At 43.7% G+C, this 20,702-nt stretch overlaps 2 protein-coding genes across 11 annotated transcripts in view; both read left to right on the top strand.

Annotated features, from left to right (window-relative positions):
* Positions 1 to 13,570, top strand: part of GANC (glucosidase alpha, neutral C) — a 78,171-nt gene extending 64,601 nt beyond the window's left edge. For 8 of the 9 annotated variants that reach the window (XM_055435864.2, XM_055435865.2, XM_055435866.2 and 5 more), the window contains 2 exons: positions 2,571 to 2,674; positions 3,281 to 9,911. In XM_055435864.2, coding sequence (XP_055291839.2) covers positions 2,571 to 2,674; positions 3,281 to 3,390 — 214 coding nt within the window. In that variant the 3' untranslated portion in view covers positions 3,391 to 9,911. Of the gene's footprint in view, positions 1 to 2,570; positions 2,675 to 3,280; positions 9,912 to 12,408 lie in introns of those variants that run through there. The other variant, XM_055435867.2, reaches the window with a different exon arrangement.
* Positions 13,571 to 13,776: 206 nt separating this feature from the next.
* Positions 13,777 to 20,702, top strand: part of CAPN3 (calpain 3) — a 51,216-nt gene continuing 44,290 nt past the window's right edge. The window contains exon 1 of one of the 2 annotated variants that reach the window (XM_088839775.1): positions 13,777 to 14,348. In XM_088839775.1, the coding sequence (XP_088695901.1) occupies positions 14,040 to 14,348 (309 nt within the window). In that variant the 5' untranslated portion in view covers positions 13,777 to 14,039. The remainder of the gene's footprint in view (positions 14,349 to 20,702) is intronic. The other variant, XM_055435875.2, reaches the window with a different exon arrangement.

Here is a 20,702-nt window from a genome sequence, read left to right as displayed (position 1 = left end):
AATACAATTGTAGTATATTTAAAGTATACAGTGTGATGACTTGATATATGTACACATTGTGGAAGTATTCCCCTCATCAAGTTGATTAACATGACCATCACCTCACATGTTTAACCTTTTTTTCCGCCTTTTGATGAGAACACAAGTTCTACTCTCTTAGCAAATTTCAATTATGCAATACAGGATTATCAACTGTATTTGTCATGTTATATACTTGATTCTCAAACCTTATTCGTCTTATAACTGAAAGTCTTTTCTCTTCTACCAGCCTCTCCCTACTTCACCCACCCCTTAGCCGCTGCTGCTGCTGCTGCTAAGTCACTTCAGTTGTGTCTGACTCTGTGTGACCCCATAGACGGAAGCCCACCAGGCTCCCCCGTCCCTGGGATTCTCCAGGCAAGAACACTGGAGTGGGTTGCCATTTCCTTCTCCAATGTGTGAAAGTGAAAAGTGAAAGTGAAGTCGCTCAGTCGTGTCCGACCCTTAGCGACCCCATGGACTGCAGCCTACCAGGCTCCTCCATCCATGGGATTTTCTAGGCAATAGTACTGGAGTGGCTTGCCATTGCCTTCTCCGCCTTAGCCGCTAGCAACCACCATTTTACTCTGTTTCTATGAGTTCAACTCTTTTTTCCTTTTTTTTCGCATTCCACATATAAGTGATGCCATTCATCACTTTGTTGAATATGTCAGTCCACTTCTTGTACTGTTAAGGTCTGTGTTTTGTTAGGTACTTTTTAATATTTTCCATATGTATTAAACTTCTCATTTTGTTCATGCATTGCTCTTTGAACTTGGTGAGCATCCTTATGACCATTGGTTTGAATTATCTATGAGGTAAACAATTTATCTCTTTTTCATTAAGGTCAGTTTCTGTAGATTAATCATGTTCTTTTGTTAGGAACATATTCTCCTGTTTCATCTGCCTTGACTCCTGGTGTTGTTTCTCACATTAGATAAGACAGCCATGTCTTCCAGTCTTTACAGACTGGCCTCATGTAGGAGATGATCCTCATTGATCAGCCTGTCCTGAGCTCCTTATAGCTTCCAGACCTTTGTGATTATCCACACTACCGTGTTTGTTCTTAGTGACTGCCAGTAGTTAAGGATATGCTGAGACCCATCCGTGTCCCAAAGGGGCATATTTTAGTCATCACCTAGATACAGGCTGATTAGAACCTTCAGGCAGTAGCTGGGAAAGTATGCAGTTAGATCCTTTCCAGGAAGAACCTGGGAGATGGATATTTTTGCCTGCGCACTCTGCACTGAGCCCTGGGGGGATAGCCACACTGCCTGTTAACAACTGCTTCTTTATTTGCTGTAATTAACTCTGTTGGCTCTCAGAGCGAGGTGATTTGAGGGCCTATCCCTTCAGGTGGGAGCCTTGAAAGGTTGGACACTAGAAGTGTGATCCAAACCTTTTATTTTTTCTGGAGAAGCTAGGTGTTGCAAATTCCTTCCCAATTGTATGGGACTATGCCAGGGGTGGGGCTTCCCTGGTAGCTCATCTGTAAAGAATCCACCTACATTGCTGGAGTCACTGGAGACACAGGTTCATTCCCTGGGTTGAAGAGATTCTCTGGAGGAGGGCATGGCAGCCCACTCCAGTTTTCTTGCCTGGAGAATCCCCATGGACAGAGGAGCCTGGAGCCTACAGTCCATAGGGTCACAAAGAGTCAGATACAACTGAAGTGACTTAGCACGCAAACATGCCAGGGGTGGGAGTTATATGGAAAGTGTGTTTCAGCCTTTCCTGCTTGTTTTGATGTGGTATTTTCTCAGTCACCCAATGTGCAGGAGTCAGTCAGCTAGTTTTCTGGTTTCTCTCAAAGAGAATTGTTCCATGTGTAGCTTTATATTCAGTGCATCTGTAGGAAAAGGGAAATTTGGGAGCCTCTTATGTTGCTACTTTGGTCTGGAGCCCCCTGGGAGTATTTTTCAATCACTCTATGAACATCCCTTCCTATTGTCTTCATCTTCCTCTCCTTCGTTCTCTGAAAAATGAAAAAGAATTCAGTATAAATTCCTATCAATCCCATTTATTCATCTATTCAAACATTAATTAAGGATCCGATTTCTTGCAATTTGCTTGCAACATCCAAGTCACATTTGGGACTTCAGTGTCCTTAAGTGATGTCCCTCAAAATGGCTTGTTAGAGGAAGACTACTGCTTAGCTTGGGCTTCCCAGACGACTCAGTAGTAAACAATCCACCTGCCATAACAGGAGACACAGGAGATGCAGGTTTGATCCCTGGGTCAGGAAGATCTCCTGGAGTAGGAAATGGCAACCTATTTCAGTATTCTTGCCTGGAAGATTCCATGAACAGAGGAGCCTGGTGGGCTACGGTTCATGGAGTTGCAAAGAGTTGGACATGACTGAGCACATGTGCACTGGCTGGCTTGTCTTCACATATAGTCATCTTTTTCCATCTCTTCATCCTAGTAAATGTGACAGCTATATGTTTCATGCCTCCATAGGCATGAAAGAAGGGAGGGGATGGTGATCTGGTAGCCAGTCCAAACCCCTGTTCCTCTGCTTTTCCTAATGCCATTTGTTGTATCTATTTCAGTTGTGCTGACGAGAGGGGTCACTATCCCAGCAACTGTGTGGTGGAGCAGATCTTGGTCCTGGGCCTCAAGAAGCAGCCATCTTCTGTGACTGCCCACTCAGCTGGTGAGGAAACAGGTCACTTGGTTCTTTAAGCATAGAAGTATTTTCCATGAAGAGATGGTCAGTCTAAAGCTGATGTAATGTGCTTAGCCAAGTGGACTCTGCTCTTTCTGGCAAGAGTCAGATATACTAGTATCTAGAGGGGACGAGGTCATCCTGCTTCTCTCTTCATCAACTGTCTTTCTGCTTATTGTAAGCTGTTAATATTTTCCTGAGGGAAATCATTTGGGGCTTGAAATAATATTGTAACTTCTCTGAATATGTGTTTTAAACTGTAGGTATCTAAAGTCGTAGGGAATCCTACTGATACTTATTGAATTTCTTAAAGGACCTGGGACAGGATGTATCTTTTTTTAACCTACTGAATTTGCTGGACAAATCACTTTGCTCCTTACAATTCCTTTTCATTTAGTCTTTTACTCAAAACACTGGAGTGCTTCATGTTTTAAAAATTCATGGAAGTCCAGGAGTACAAGTGGTATTAATCTGGATCCTCCTATATGGAATATAAGATTTTATGATAGAGACAGAAACTTTTTAAATTCAAAGAAAAGACATTTCTTTCCTGGATAGTCAACAGACTTTCCCTTTTACTGTTTGGATCTCTAGATGGCAGCGCTCAGCCTGTGGCTTTTAAATACCATGCCACAACATCCACCCTGAACCTGGAGAAGCTCTCGCTGAACATTGGTGCTGACTGGAAGGTGCACATCCAGTGACAGAGCGGTGCACCTGGTGGCAAGAGCCAGGAGCAGCTGCGCCTCTCTGCCTTCCCTGGGGCCTTTTTTGCAATTTGGGCCACATGCTAATTGACTTCTCTGGCTTAAAGTCATCTTTCATTAGTCACAGTTTATTAGTCAACAGTAGATTTCAGATTTTTCAGATGTTACATTCTTAGATGTGCTGGGAATCATACTCTTGGTGTCACACACCACTTGTACATGCAAGTGGCCCAGAGACATAGCATTCACAGACCTCGTGTTGCTCCTTGGGCCATGGCCTGGGGTATGTGCTGTGGCCCAGTGAGGAGCTTCTCTTTGAGCACAGCTGGGTGAGTTTGTTTCAAGTGACAGGTGGGCCAAGCCCACCTTGTGTGGCCCATTTGTGGAAGCTTGCCTCAGTCCATGCGGCTGAGCCACTCCAGCTCCAGCACCTGAGCTGCTCAAGGTCTCTCTCGAAGTAGACAGTGGCCTCTGGTAACCACCCGACCCGGATCTCTTTTACCCACTTAGACATGGGCAAGGCAACCCTTTTCTACTTGCACTGTATGTACTGCAGCAACAGGGAGTACTCTACTTTACAGACTGAAAAGCTGGCTTAAAACTCAATATTCAGAAAACTAAGATCATGGCATCTGGTCCCATCATTTCATGGCAAATAGATGGAAAACAATGGAAACAGTCATAGATTTTATTTTCTTGGGCTCCAGAATCACCGTGCAGTTAAAAGATGCTTGTTTCTTGGAAGAAAAGCTATGACCAACCTAGACAGCATATTAAAAAGCAGAGATATTACTTTGCCAACAAAGATCCGTCTAGTCAAAGCTATGGTTTTTCCAGTAGTCATGTATGGATGACTTGGATCACAAGTGGGGAGAGTTGGACCACAAAGAAAGCTGAGCGCTGAAGAATTGATACTTCTGAACTGTGGTATCGAAGAAGACTCTCAAGAGTCCCTTGGACTGCAATAAGATCAAACCAGTCAATCCTAAAGGAAATCCTAAAAGAAGGACTGATGCTGAAGTTCCAATACTTTGGCCACCAAATGCGAAGAAATGACTCACTGAAAAAGACCCTGATGCTGGGAAAGATTGAAGACAGGAGGGGAAGGGGACATCAGAGGATGAGATGGTTGGATGGCATCACCGACTTGATGGACATGAGTTTGAGCAAGCTCCAGGAGTTGGCGATCGACAGGGAGGCCTGGCGTGCTGCAGTCCATGGGGTCGCAAAGAGTCAGACATGACTGAGTGATTGAACTAAAGTGAGAGACTGAATCAAGAGCACAAAGGGATTCTTCTACTTGTCATGTTTTTTGGGTCTCCAAAGTTCCCAATTAATCTTCTTAAAATTCTAGTCTCTTACTATTGGTTTTATTAAATACTCTCTACTGCCCAAAGATTATTTGTAACATGAGTAAACTATAATTTAAATTAAGAACATAAATACCCACCATCAAACTTCAGAATAAGAACATAGGACTAGACTGAGGTGAGGTAAGTGAGACACTTGCCTGAGACAGAAAATTTACGGGGATGCCCAAATTCACAGTAATCAAAATAAATAATACTTTAATGCAATATTTTTAAAATCAACACACACAAAAAAAGCATGATAAATTAATATCACAATTTTAAATAAGGATAGGATCAATATACCCCGTTTTATGTTTGACTCAGATCCCAGCATGGGATCAGCTCGGCATGGGCTGGAGCACTATACCACAGCAGCCCCCTGGAAGGTCTTCAGGGACTCCCTGTGGCCACAGCATCTGCTGGGGCAGCCTCGTATCCTCAGCCCTCCTCAACATACACACTTGCTTATCAGGCATCCTCCACTTAGCAACTTGCCAACCGCCACCCCAGTGCCTTCTGTTCCCTGGACCCAATATCCACTGCCTGCCCTCTATGTATGCAGATCCTACCGTCTATCCAGGCCCAGCTCAAATCCCGCTTCCCCGTAGAGCCTTTCTAACTCCCTAACACCCAGAACTCCCCTTTACCACAAGCAGTGATTTTGCCCTTCTCTGACAGGCAGCCCCACTTCTACATAACATGCAGTTGGATGAACATTCTCAGGGATGGTCCCTCAGTGTTTCAGGTTCATCTGTCTTGTTCCCCTATTAGATGGCATGTTCTCCAAGATCATTTTATATTTCTCTTATATCTGCCAGAGCACCATTATACTTGACTTTTAGTAATGATTGGCTGACTGATGGATTGATTAAAAATTGAGAATTGAATATACTTGTTTCTGCTTGACTTTTATGACATAGGACTCTTCCCTCCAGATATAGTAAATGTTGTACATTTCCCAGTAGACACATTTCATTGTATCAGTTGAGCTTTGCACTGTATGTAAGTACACATAGACATATGCAGATTCTTCATTCCTATTTCTGCAAGTTTTACAATTAAGGAGAAAGGAAGAAATCTTCATTGGCTGAAATTTTATTTCCAAACTTCAGATTTCCCTGCCAACCTAATTGGAAAAGACCCTGATTCTGGGCAAAATTGAAGGCAGAAGGAGAAGGAGACGACAAAGGATGAGATGGTTGGATGGTATCACTGACTCTATGGACATGAATTTGAGCAAGTTCCAGGAGTTGGTGATGGACAGGGAAGCCTGGTGTGCTGCAGTCCATGGGGTCATAAAGAGTTAGACACAACTGAGCGACTGAACTGAACTGAACCTAAAAGCTGAATGTTTTTATCTAATATAAATTATGGTTTTTAATAGCATTTAAAGCTGAATAATTAAGACCTATCTTCAGATCAATATATATAGCATGTCTATTCATTTAAAATATTTTGGGAACAAGGAATGTAACAAGAACTGTAAAGTAAGTTAGTGAGGAACTTCTCTGTCTTGACCCAGAACTATACTGAAAGGTTTAACTAGACACATTGAATGGAGAAAAATACAGCCTGGGTGTTCTCGAATGTTCTCTGCTCTTAATCGCTTGTTACACTTTCCCCACCTCCTTTTTCTGATGCTAAGGTCCAGAGAGCTTTGACCAACTTGCGGCCAAGTCAATCTACAGTGTTCAGTTACCTTGTTGTGGCTAATTCTGGATATGCTTTCTCAGGAAACTGGATTTAATGTAATAAAGTAGAATCATTTCAGCAATGATTCAAACAAAACTCTAAAATGAGTGTGTAATATGTCTTTCCTTTAAGACTTAAATGCCCTGAAATGAGCCGACAAATCAGTTTAAAAACAGAAACTGCTCAAAAGTAATATGGGCAAAGGTAATTCACAGAAGAAATTGAAACAGGCAAAGTAAGTATGAAATATACTCAGACCTACTAATATTTAAAGAAATTCAATAAGGGGTGCCTGATTGGTCAAGATTAAAATGAAAATGTCTAGTACTGATATTAGCATAGGAGCTAGCATTCTCATGCATCATTGGAAGAATTAGAATACGTATAATCTTCCAGGATGGCAATCTGGCAATAGCATCAAAATTTTTAATTTGCATACTTTAACCCAACAATTCCACTTCAGATAAATTGCTCAGAGCTACTAATTGCAATGTGGTTTATACTGTTGAAAACCAGAAATAAACTGAATGTCTTTTAACAGGAGATTGGTTAAATATAATCCTATCATACAGTGGAGTGTTATGCAACCATTAAAATAACAGCCTATATATATCAACATAGAAGTATGTTTTGGATAAAATGTCTACTGAGTGACTTAAGTAAATAATAAACCAAAATTTGAGGTACCATCCTATACTGTGCAAAATGAGAAGGACATAAAAAACAGGTCTCTCAGAAGTGTTTCAGACTGAAGGAGGAAATAAAGAGACATGACACCAAATGTGTTCTGTCCTGAAACTATAAGGGACATTACTAGGACAGTTGGAAAAATTTGAATGGGATATTTTGATTACACGGTAATTTTCCTAATTTTGAGAATTGCATTATGATTATATAGAAGAATTTCCTTGTTTTAGGAAACACATGGAAGTATTGAATATTAAAGGGTAATGGGCCCTCATAGCTCTAACTTACTCTAAAATGACTCAGAATATAATTTATGTATGTATGAGAAAAACAGAGACAGAGAAAATCAGCAGAATGTGTTAAAAATGTTACAATTGAAGAGTCTGGATGAACCATGTACCGGAACTTCTTATACTATATTTTCAACATGCCTGTAAGTTGTAAACTATTTCAAAGCAAAATTTTAAAAACAAAGGTGCCGAGTCATATCTCCATAGTATGCAGTAGCTGTAAACAGTTTGGTTTCTATTATTGTAAAGAGTTATAAGGGTGGCATGTCAAATAGGATGAAAAATGGGGCTAAGAATGAACTCCAAGGATTTCCCTGGTGGTCCAGTGGTAAAGAATCTGCCAGCCAATGTGGGGGACACAGGTTCTATCCTTGCTCTGGGAAGATTCCACATGCCACAGGGCAACTAAGCCCATGCACCACAGCCACTGAGCCTAGAGCTCGTGCCCCTCAATGAGAGAAGCCACCGCAATGAGAAGCCCTTGCACTGCAACTATAGAGTAACCCTGCTCACTGCAACTGGAGAAAGCCTGTGCACAGCAATGAAGACCCAGCACAGCCAAAAATAAATTTAAAAAAAAGAAGAATGAACTCCAAACCACTATGGAGAACAGTATGGAGGTTCCTTAAAACACTAAAAATGGAATTACCATATGATCCAGTAATCCAGCTTCTGAGCATGTATCCATAAAGGGTGAAAACATAATTAGAAAACATACGTGCACCCCAATGCTCATAGCAGCACTGTTTACAATAGCCAAGACATGGAAGCAACCTAAATGTCCATTGACAGAGGAATGGATAAAGAAGATGTGGTACATTTATACAATGGAATATTACTTAGCCACAAAGAAGAATTAAATAATGCCATTTGCAACAGCATGGACAGACCTAGAGATTATCAAACTAAGGGAAGTAAATCAGAAAGACATATATCATATGATATCATTTATATGTGGAATTAAAAATATGAAACAAATTAGTTTATTTACAAAACAGAAGTAGGCCCGTAGACTTAGAAAACAAACTTATGGTTACCAATGGGAAAAGGGGGGTGAGGGGTAAATTAGGAGTTTGAAATTAACAGATGCCCATTACTATATATAAAATAATCAACAAGCACCTACTGTATAGCACAGAGAACCATATTCCATATCTTGTTAAAAACCTGTAATGGGAAAGAATCTGAAAAAGAATATATATATGTATATATATATATATATACACACACCTACATACATACATATATGTGTGTGTATATATATATATTTGTCTGAATCACTTTGTGTATACCTGAAACTAACACAACATTGTAATCAACTATTTAATTCAATTTAAATAATTAAAAAGAATCAACTCTAGTACAAGAAAATATGTTTATTTCTGATGCAGCAGACCTCTTCAGATCATCAGATGAGCTGTTCCTCACTTGAGAAATGCCAGCCAAGCCAAGTCCTATACTTCAGGGAAGACTACCACGCTCAGAGCACCAGGCCAGGAGACCCTGACCCCCCCACCCCTCCCCCCTGCCAATGCTATGGCAGCACTCTCTGTGCTTTTATATGTGTCTCCCCACAGACGCATATAAAAGCACACAACCTTGTCTGACTGCAAGGGTTGACCAAGGAGCCTTACATCCTGGTTAACTGAGATTGGCCTATCAGACATATAGGGAATAGCCATAGGGAATTCTGGAGTTTGGTCTCTGTGCAGAATTCCTTCACTTTTTCACATCCCTTTTAGTATCAGTGTATCATAATGATAGACAGCAGGAACACAGTCAAAACACAAATATTTGGAGTTTAATGGCTTTTAGCTCATAATCGACCATCTTACCTAAAAGCCTTCTCAGTAATGGAACTCCTATGGCAATATCAAGCATTCCACTCTGCTTTTAAGATGATCCTCTGAATGCCCAGCATAATTCCGGGGGTAGGAGGGAGATGGCACTCTAGACTAAAATAACTTCTCAGCCTAGGGGATAGAAAGCCATCTGCAACTCTCCTGGGAACATTACAGTCTTAACCATAGACAATGGAGGCCGTTTTAACTGGCATTCTAGCAGAAATAAAGGAGACATTGGCATCTGATATCAGATCTGCCTGTCTTATGACCAGCCTTGCTAAAGACTGCAGTGTCGCAGCAAGGCCAGCCAGAATCAGACAGCTGCTTCTCGACAGTTGTTTTCAGCACGGCTGATGGTGTTAGATTCCACTCCCATCAGAGGTAGGAGAAGGGAAGCCCTGACTATTTATATACAGGAATCCAGAGGTCTTATGCCTAATGCAGTCACTGGAGTCTTAGTTTCACATTTACTCTTTCACTGATTATCAGGAGACCCAGGATCTAGCTTGGTTCTGTAGTGAACTGGCAGGGTGATCTTGGTCATGTCATTTAATCTCTCTAGGCCTGTGTTTCCTCTTTTTTCAAGAAAAGAGATAATCTCTAAAATTCTGTGACTTTCCCATGACTTAACTAAAAATACAGTAGATAGCACAAGTTTTGGAGAAGGGAATGGCACCCCACTCCAGTACTCTTGCCTGGAGAATCCCATGGATGGAGGAGCCTGGTAGGCTGCAGTCCGTGGGGTCGCTAAGAGTCAGACACGACTGAAGTGACTTAGCAGCAGTAGCAGCAGCAGCACAAGTTTTCTCACCTCTAAAATGGGATTAATCAAACCTGCAGGATTGTGTACAGACTCAAAGTATTCCATGTGTATGAAAGGAAAAAAATAGTCACTTTGGAGATACCTGGTAGATACTACTTTTGCCAAGTAATCAAGGTTGATATCACCAGTAATAAAACATATCAATATTAAGTACCCCCACGTCTGATTTGATGAGAAGGGCCTATAACCTCTGTGATATTCTTCCCGCTAAACCATAACCTCAGTCTAATCACGTGAAAATCAGACAAACTCAAGTTAGGGACATTCTGCAACATACCTACAAGTACACTTCAAAAGTGCCAAGTTCAGGAGAGACAAAGACTGTGGTGCTGTCAGGGACTGGAGGACACCAAGGAGACGTGACAATTCAATGCAATGCAGGTCAGATTCTGCAGAAGAGGAGGGAAAAAAAAAAACTACATAGTGGGAACACTGAAAAAAATCTAAACATATCTTGTAGTTCAATTAATAGTACCTTACCAACAGTCATTTCTGAGTTTTGATCATTGTACCGTGGTTATATAAGGTATAAACATTAAGGGAGGCTATTGAAGGGTATTTGGGAACTCTGTGCTGTCTTTGCAATCTTTTTGTATGTCTAAAATTAATTTAAAAGTTTTAAAAACTATGTGAAGTAGCTAGCTCACAGTAGGCATGTAATGAGTGGCAGGTGTTCTAATTATAAATGAATTCATTAATTCCAACAGTGTTGAGTTAAAGAAATGTTGGTGGGAGACAGTGATGCTGCTGCTGCTGCTGCTAAATCACTTCAGTCCTGTCCAACTCTGTGTGACCCCATAGACGGAAGCCCACCAGGCTCCCCCAACCCTGGGATTCTCCAGGCAAGAACACTGGAGTGGGTTGCCATTTCCTTCTCCAATGTGTGAAAGTGAAAAGTGAAAGTGAAGTCGCTCAGTCGTGTCCGACCCTTAGCGACCCCACGGACTGCAGCCTACCAGGCTCCTCCATCCATGGGATTTTCTAGGCAATAGTACTGGAGTGGCTTGCCATTGCCTTCTCCGGTGCAGCTGTTTACATGCTCCTTATCTGCCTTTGTTTGTGGACTCAGATTGAATTTCTTACTGACAGCATGAGTTTCTACAGCTGTGTAGATGAATAAACCTTGAGTCTGGACCTGCTAATCTGGTAGGGGTTTTATCCACAACCATTGGTAAAGCAAACTGAATACCACCTTGCACTCTGTGCATTTGATATTCCCATCCTGCTATGACAAGAGGCTGATCTCCATCACATACCTGTCTTCATTACCCACAGATGGAGCTGGCTTAGACAGTTGAGGAAAGAAAGATCAGCTGTGTGTGGCCTCGAGACAGCTCCTCCTCCCAGGGGGAAATCAGCCAAGATACTTTAATTGCATTGGCAAAGCAATAAGAAGCAGAAGAAATTTCTTCTCACACAGAGAAGTTTCATTCAACAGATATGTAACATATGTTTATTAAGAACCTTCTATAGGTTTAACCCTGAGGGTAAGTCAGTCTTTTTGGAGGCTCTTTTAGTGCAGGCAGGTAGGCACACCACACCTCTGATTGGAGACTGTGACCACACGGTCCTGGGCAAACACACTCACTGTACACATGGAAGATGTTCAGTAGATGCTCATAAAGTGAAAACTGATTTGTACCAATGTCATTCAACCTGGCTTAACCCCAAAATAGTATTAGCTTTGGTTCATCTCTAACAATTGTCAACTACAAACTGGCACTTGCCACAGACACTTGCCATCTACCCCTACAAGGATTAAACCATGCACTGTTGCAGCTGCTGACGTTCAACGCGCCATGAGAGGAGTTCAGGGTGGAGAGCAGAAATAAAGCACTGTGCTCCAGTGGGGGAGGAGGGAAACTAGCAGAACAGGTCTTCAGATAGCTAGATATTTTCAGGAGCCAATTTCATGAGCCCAATTCTCGTATATCTTCATATCTAGAAAAGTACTAAAATCCTTCATGGTAACGACTGTTCCTCATGACTAGCAAAAGCTTTATGAGACTAGCATAAACCTTCTGGAAAAATATGTGCTTGATTACATGTATTCCCCTTTCCAAAATCACATATATACTGACCCTGCCTGCCTCTTTGGAGCAGTGTCTCAGAGCTATCTGAGGTGCTGTCTCCCCAGCTGCAGTCCTTATTTTGCCCAAATAAAAACTTAACTTGCAACTCTCACGTTGTGCATTTTTTTAAGTTGACACAATAACAACATTTATTATGTGCTTAAGACAATCCTGGCACTATTTTAAATGTTGTACACAATTTAATTTTTACAACAACTCAATAACAGAACGACTACCAGTATACTCATTTTATAGGCAAGAAGACGGAAACGTCAGATGAAAGGAAGAAATAATCTACTTAATCATGGAGAAGGGAATAACAACCAACCCCAGTATTCTTCCCTGGAAAATCCCATGGACAGAGGAACCTGTCAGGCTACAGTCCATAGGGTCACAGAGTCGGACATGACTGAGCGACTAAGACACACACTCCACCTACAGCTGCACAGGCACAGCAAGGGAGCAGAAAGCCTAGACTGTGAACCTATACATCAGCTTCAGATGCTTCCTCCGCTATTCTACTCCTCAAGAGTAGCAGTAAAGACCCTTGGGCTTTTCCTTGGAGGGATGGGAGAATAAGCTTATGGTTCCTACAAGCTGCAACTTCAGACCTAGGGCTCCTCAAAACTGCAACCCTGGGGATCATGACCCTGGTAATTCTCCCTATTCCAGCTGCACTTCCCCACTTCTCTCACAGCCTCTAGCCTTGGGCTGATGAGGTGGTCACATGGGAACAGGAGGGACTGCAGTCTGGGACTAGTTTCCACTCAGCCACACTTGGAATGTGGCCATCTCCTTACAGCCTGGGTAGCAGCTACCATGAGCAGAAGACAAGGTGGAGGCCAGGCAGGCAATTCCCTTCCCCAGAGCCACTTGTGCCCGAAGCCACCTCTTTAGTTATCATATGCCAGGACTTGACAGCCAACCTGGCTCAGTATCCAATTCCAACTTCTGACTCAGATGCCTAATGTGGCACGCCTGACTATGCTGTGCTCAGGTGCACTTTTATAGAGCATCTGGTCCCAGTGTTGATTTGGGGAGGTGGGGAGAGACAAGCGATGCCTAGGTCAAGAAGAGACAGGGATTTTCTCAGCTGAGGACTCTGCTGAGTGGCATTTTCCACCCAGATGGTTTCACTGAACGCTGACATCAGAGCATTCTAGAAGAGATACCAAATCAAGTCGAATAATGTTCTGATATCCTAGAATTTTTAAAAGTAAAAACCATGTTCTTAAAAATGCCTAGCATATTCTCCTAGAATTCAGTATCTCTCATCCACACTTGCTAGCTTTTCTCAATAGTGTTCTCCATTAATCTGGTGGCCAATAGTTTGGTAGTCTGCTGATTCAATACTGCATCTGCCATTCTTTGCTAATTTTCAGTTTCAACTTACTCAAATATTCCCCTTTCATTTCCTGACAATGTCAGCGCTTCATGGCAACACAGGGACATCCCTGACCAGGTCCTCTCTCTCTACCACGCAGTCTAGCTGCACCACTACCCTCTCTCTTGCTCTCGTACTCATGATCTTTCTTCATGTCTATTTTTGGTCTTCCTGGCTCAAGCTTCTTTGGGCCACTGAAACACAACCCTCACTCTCTTTCTCTCCCTCTGGTGTGTGTGCTGCTGGGAGGAGCCCCCCAGGTAAAAGCTGCTGCAGAAATCCTTTAGTGCTCCTTCCTCAGGAAGACTGACGGCTTCCGGACCACAGCACAGTTTTTAAGCTGGACGACCTTCTGATGGGTTTTAAACTTCGAATTGGATGTGGACATTTTTCTTTCCGATGACAGAATCACTGGAACTTCCCCTTTGCAGTTGCTTCCTTTCCTTAAAGGTAGCTGAATCTTGCTGTCTTTAAAAACCTTTTCTTTCCAAATTTGCCTGCCATGCCGACTGTCATTACCACCTCTGTGGCCCCACGGACAGGGGCTGAGCCCAGGTCCCCAGGGCCCATCGCCCAGGCAGCCCAGGGCAAGGGCACCGAGGCAGGGGGTGGAAACCCAAGTGGCATCTATTCAGCCATCATCAGCCGCAATTTTCCCATTATTGGGGTGAAAGAGAAGACATTCGAGCAGCTTCACAGGAAATGTCTGGAAAAGAAGGTTCTTTTTGTGGATCCTGAGTTCCCACCGGATGAGACCTCCCTGTTTTACAGCCAGAAGTTCCCCATCCAGTTCATCTGGAAGAGACCTCCGGTGAGTAACTGACTGCTTGCTTCTTGGGTTTTTTTCCCTCAGAGAAAACCTCCCTCTCAGCACCTCCCCACAGCGCAGCTCATGGGGGCACAGGGCACTGGGTGGAGGATCCTGGAGCAGCTCCATGGGTCTCTGTCCTCAGGGGAGGAGGGCTCATTCTCACTCCTTGCTCTCTTTCTGAAAAAAAAATTCTTGTTTTTTTACAAAAGCAATTGGAATTCAATTTAATTCACCCTATAAAAAGGAAATATTCCTTTCCCAGAACAAATTCCAAACTGGAATATCCAAACAACTTCCAAAATTCTGACCTGGAGAGGAGTCCTGATCTACTCTCTGTTGGGTGTCCTGCATCTGATTAGGATTTTTTTCACTGCCTCACTGGAGGGTGAAAATTGTGATGTTCATTTTAGTTTGCCAGTGGCCATATTGTTCTGAAATACAGAGTCCTGAAAAGGGGAGAGTGGCAGCGAAGACTACTTTTTCAAGCACAAAATGTTAGGATTAGAAGGAGAAGCCCTAGCCATCATTTGTCCTCACCTCCTGAATGAGGAAATAAAGACACACCAGAGCAAAGCCTATTCAGGACACACACGACAGCCTGGATGTAAACCCTTTCTCTCTTAATGTCTCTTCTAGCCTCTGGCTTCCATGTACAGTGATCTACCAGAAGGCAAGTCACATTTCCTAGGCTTCCTTCTCTGATCACACCTCTGGCATGACCCTTTCTTTAATTCAATAAATATTTTTGAACATCTTCTAGATCCAGAAACCAGGCAAGCAACTGAGGAGTCAGCGTAAATAAGAAAAACAAAAATTCCTGCTCTCCTGCAGCCAAGAGTCCTGAGGGCAAGACATGCTTTGAACAAGACAGATAAGTTTCAGGAGACAACGTTCAGGGTGCTATGGGATCAGAAGGCAAGGAGAGTTAACCTAGGCCAGAGAGAGAGAGCCCCTCCTGAGGAACCCGTGCTATCTGAGTGCTGTTTTTTAGCTTCATCAGGTTAAACTGGATAAGCTTCGCTATAGTGTGTCTTTATTTCCTCATTCAGAAGGTGAGGACAAATGATGGCTAGGGCTTCTTCTAATCCTAACATTTTGTGCTTGAAAAATCTTCACTGCCACTCTCCTCTTTCCAGGGCTCTGTATTTCAGAACCACATGGCCACTGGAAAACTAAAAAGAAGCACTGGGGCCCGGTGCTATTCATGAGCCATGTGTTTCTTTTTAACCTGAGATGAAATAGCCAGCAACCCTGTCTTCACGCTGTGTGTTCCACAAGGGCCCCACTCCCCACCTGCTGGTTCTGTGGTCAGGTCCATGACTGTCCTGAGGGTCCTCGGTTTAGAAGAGAGGATTGGAAAGAACGTCATTCCCCAACCCAGTCACTGCCCTGCTGCCAGGGCACTGGGACACATCACATCTCTGCTGAAATATCTTCAACAACACCGCTCTCCCTACCTCCGGCCCTCAGGCCTTGAGCTCAAACTCCCTACCTGGGGGGTTGCCTCTTCTCCAGCCAGCCCTGCCTCCCTGTCCATCTCTCCTTCACCGTCTCCCCTGGACCCTGACACTCACAGCTGCTCTGTTGTCCCAAGTCATACCTCTCAGCCTTTGCTCCTGCTGTCTGCCTGCCATGCCCTTCTTGGTTTTAGCTGCTTTGTTCTTCCTTACCCTCGCTGTAAAACCCTGCTCAGGTATCACTTCCTTCCAGCTTTCTCACGTCCATTCCCATCAGCTGAGAGGGGGAGCATTCTCATTCCTCTTCGGAGCCCCTCGCCCAGTAAAGCACCTGGCCCACAGTAGGCACTCAGCTGCTGGTGGTAAATGAAAACCCACATCACAGAGCACTGACCTCTGAGAGAGGACAGTCCTGTGTTCCAACCTAATGATTTCTAAAAGCCTTTTCTAACAGTACTGCAGAGACAAAAACCCAAAAAACTTACAAATACTGCTTTTAGTGAAATTGTTGGTGGATTTTAGCCTTAAAACTTAGACCTACACATTAATAAAAATGCTTTAAATGGGTCTGTTATGCTCTAGGCCCTAGATGGGTCCCGAAACAAACTGTCATTGTCAGTGTGAAAGGAAGGCCATGAGAAGCCTTGTCCTAAATTGTGCTCCCACCACCACCACCACCACCACCCCAAGTCTGGAACTTTGTACTGTCTCAAAAGGTCCAGATAGCAAAGCCCACTCTCTGTTAAAATGTCCCTATTTCCTCTGAGGTTAAGTTTTGGGGAACACTGCCTCTTGGGTTCATTGGTATAAGCTAGAATATAGAATTAGAGACGGTCAGCCTTGGAATATCTTGGAGATGTGGTCCGGCTCTTTCACCTACAGGTGATGTGATTAAGGTCCAGAAAGGGCATGTGACTTATCTACAGTCACACAGCAATGAGATTGAGACTGAACAACTGCGTTGACTAGAACTTTCTGAAATGTAAAGCACTTCTTGGAGACATAAGTTTTCCATGCATCTCATAGATGTAGTGACCTTTGTCAGGCTCAGACAGTCTGAAAAGGGGACTATATCCTATGAGAGGCCCTTCCTGCTTTTACTATCAAAAGCGCAATCAGTCAACACCAATCTGAATTTTTTTCACAATCAAGTATTGCTTATTACAATCAGGTGGTGATGATGATGATAAAGGGAGAATTCCTCATGACGAACTATGATTCTAGTTAAGATAAACAGCTGCACGTCAACCTTTTCCTCTTAAAAGAAGAGACACAGGCCACTGCACCCTCCTGCAATCTCTCCTTACCCTCGCACCAGGCACAGCCTCACTGCCTCTCCCCCTCTAATAGAGAGCATCACACATTGAGTCTCCAAATCAAACAATCTGATTCCTCCAAGCTTTACTTACAGCATCTATTTCTAGGATCAGAAAGCAACCAAACCTTACACCACTTCCCAATTGTTAAGCCAAATTTTCTTGATGACAAACCCCCGGACAGAGAAGAATGGCTCTAGAAAGGGCTTCTGGGAGACTGATGACTCTTGTCCAGTATCACTGGGGACAGGTGTGGGGTGAAACCCGTGTTCCATTCCATGCGGTGGGGGCTGCGGTCACACAACATTCCTGGCCTCTCTCCTCTTTCCTCCCCTGGGGGTGGGGCGAGCAGGGGAGGAAGAGAACACGACCTGTGAAACCCAACACTTTCCTTTCTTTTTCCTCCTGGGAACAAGCTACCTGCTGTTCCTTGTGGCAAGTTTCCCAAAGGCAGGTCCCTGAGACTCATACATATTGGCAAATAGTGTGATCACAATTAACCCTAAGAACTCAACACAATGATAACTATTCTAAGTGCTTCCATACGTTAACTCATTTCATCTTCACAACAACCCTGAGAAGTGAGTACTATTATTGTCCCCAGGCATTCCGGCTATAGAAACTTAACTCTTAGCAACAAAATCTATCTACTTGTGGGCTTTAGAAGCCACGATCAGACTTATGATCAATATATTTAGCATTTTTGACTCCCACCTGCCTTACACATTAGTCTCATTGATCCATTGGTTCAAATTTCAGGCACAGAAGTGGGGTGTAATTTACTGGGTTCTCCACAAGCGGAACTGGGCAGTGTCTTAGGGGTTTTAGGCCCTGGAAGCAGCAGCCCCTGTGAGCTAGAGGTAGAATGGCAGAGTGGCTAAGAGCCCAGTCCTGACCCGATGTCAAATTCTGACCCTGATACATAACACTTCGGTGATCTTGATCACGTACTCTTCTCTTTGCCTGTCACAAATTCCCCCATTAGAAAAATGAGGACTAATCCTAATAAAAGGACCCATCTCACAATGTTGTTGTGAAGATTGAGTTAATCCACACCAAAGACTTACAGGTGCCTGGCACGTGGGAGAATGCCTGTGAATTTAAAATGCTCCCAATATGACTAAGATGTGCAGCCTCTAAAAAGGGCAATGTCAGAAACATCTTTCCAGCTTCATTTGTGTCTAGACCAATAAGATACTAGTCACAGTAATGTATTTGAGTACTTTGTCCCTGATCTAAATGAAGCGGTCTACCTACTGTGAGGATTTATGTGAGAACCATCCCCTGTGGGCAGGCAACTGCTTGTCCTTTTGGGCAATTCCAGTCATCCCCCATCAAATACAAAAGTGCATTTGATTGTGAAATGTGAGTGCATCATGAGAGTGTGAAGGTGACCACATAATGGGGGATCACAATGCCCTGGGGAACATGGCTGCTCATTCAGCGACTGGCTCTAACAACCTCGGAACTAAGGAGGCGAGCAAATGTTCCCATTTCCCCATCTGCTTTTGCCTCATGCATTCCAGGTTATTTCTCCGTACTCTCCTGCAATCACTGTTAAAATCAGGGACATCTTAGATCCCTTTTGCTTTTAGAGAGGAGAGGCATGAGGGGCCAGCTGTAAGACCTTGTGCATCTGGTGCCCTCCTTACCCTTGGGAATGTGGGATCCCCAGATCACTCCACAGTGACCCAGAGGCCCATGAGGGAATTCTCCCTTGGGAAGCAGCATCTCCTCCCTTCCTGGTGCCTCTGCCCTTCCCTCCATAGGCAAGTTGACTCACATCCTCTTGTGGTGTAGGGCACAAGGGTTCTGTGTGGTGCAGACCCTTCAAGTCAGCTCAGCCCACTAAGGCCTCCAGCGACAGGGACTGGCAACATGTTCCTGAGCCTCCCTTGTCTCTGACCCTAGACAGAGTTTCCTCTCGGTGAATTCTATCTCATTCCAGCCCCACCCTACCTGGGTCCCAGAGGAGGAGGGGTCAACTCTATTCGGGAGCCAGGTTAAGTCAGACTTCAGGTTAAACTGCGCTTGATGGATTCAGCCTCAGTGTCTCTTGGCTCTGCCAGGAGAGGTTATAGCCTATTTGGGCCTCCCATTCACAGCTGAGGTCAAAACTGCATCACTGACATACTACTATTGCTCTTCAGTTCCTCTTCAAGTCTGACTCTTTGAGACCCCATGGACTGAAGCCCACCAGGCTCCTCTATCCATGGGATTTCCCAGGCAAGAATATTGGAGTGGGTTGCCATTTCCTTTTCCAGGGGATCTCCCCAACCCAGGGATCAAATCTGTGTCTCCTGCTTGGCAGGCAGATTCTTTACCATCTGAGCCACCAGGGAACCCCTCATTGATATACTGCTGCTACTGCTGCTGCTAAGTCGCTTTAGTCGTGTCCGACTCTGTGCGACCCCATAGACGGCAGCCCACCAGGCTTCACCGTCCCTGAGATTCTCCAGGCAAGAACACCGGAGTGGGTTGCCATTTCCTTCTCCAGTGCGTGAAAGTGAAAAGTGAAAGTGAAGTCGCTCAGTGGTATCCGACTCTTCGCGACCCCATACAGCCACCTCTAATTTATCCCTTCAGCTCTTCCCCTAGGAAATCTGTTTTCCCTTCCTTCTCTGCCCTCTAAGCTCCTAGGGCTGACAGCTGGGTCTCTGCATTTTCCCTGAGCCACTTTCTGCTCAGCTTTCTTTGTTTTCACTGGCTCTTGGGAGTTGGGGAAATTAACCACCTTTCCCTGATCTCCAGATTTAGTGCTCTATAATTTGTTGGCAGTAGCTGGGTCTCTAGCCATAGGCTGCCCAATTACCTTTTCCTCTCAAGTCCTGTTCCCATGCCATCTATTCAGGGCCCAAACCTTTGCCAGTGCAGAGCTGGGTCTCAGCTTCACCCACCTGTCTCTAGTGTATGCCTTCCCTCTAACCTGTTATTATTATTACAGCATTATTATTATTATTATTACAGCATTATTATTATAATTACAGCATTATTATTATTACAGCATTATTATTACAACATTATTACCTGTTATTATTATTTATATTTACTTGATATAAAGCATATCGAGTTGTGCTTTGCCCTGTTATTCTAACCTGGCTCTCAGCCTTGCTCTTGTGCTTCCTTGGGTCAGCTAGTTCCTTCTGCCTAGACCTGAGGAAACTTCTTTCCCAGACAGACAGAAGTCCCTTTGTACTCTGAACAGGCAACTTTGTCTCCTTATAGTTCTAAACCTGGAAATTTCTTGAATTACACTCTTTTTAAGGATAGAGTTTAGATAAGTTTTCCAAGCTGTAATTTATCATGAACCATCTTTCACCAAGTCTAGAAGATTCTGATGCTGGTACTTTCTTGATCTTATCAGAGGGTATCCCTGGAAGGTCACAACCACCACCCAGCTGAATGCAATTGAAGGAAGTTTCTAATGTAAGATGCATGACAATTTCAGGAATATTAAAATATGAGGGGGGAAAAGTGCCTTCAGAATGGATAAATAAGACAAATAAGACCCCTTTTCTCCTAAACTCAGAGTTCTGCCATCCCCTTCATACTCCTCTTCCCAAACCATTTCTTTCTCCTGG

Source organism: Moschus berezovskii, chromosome 9 (assembly GCF_049115385.1).
Source record: "Moschus berezovskii isolate FMDL1 chromosome 9, NW_MosBer_1.0, whole genome shotgun sequence".
Lineage (NCBI taxonomy): Eukaryota > Metazoa > Chordata > Mammalia > Artiodactyla > Moschidae > Moschus > Moschus berezovskii.
This window is presented reverse-complemented; position numbering and strand designations above follow the sequence as displayed.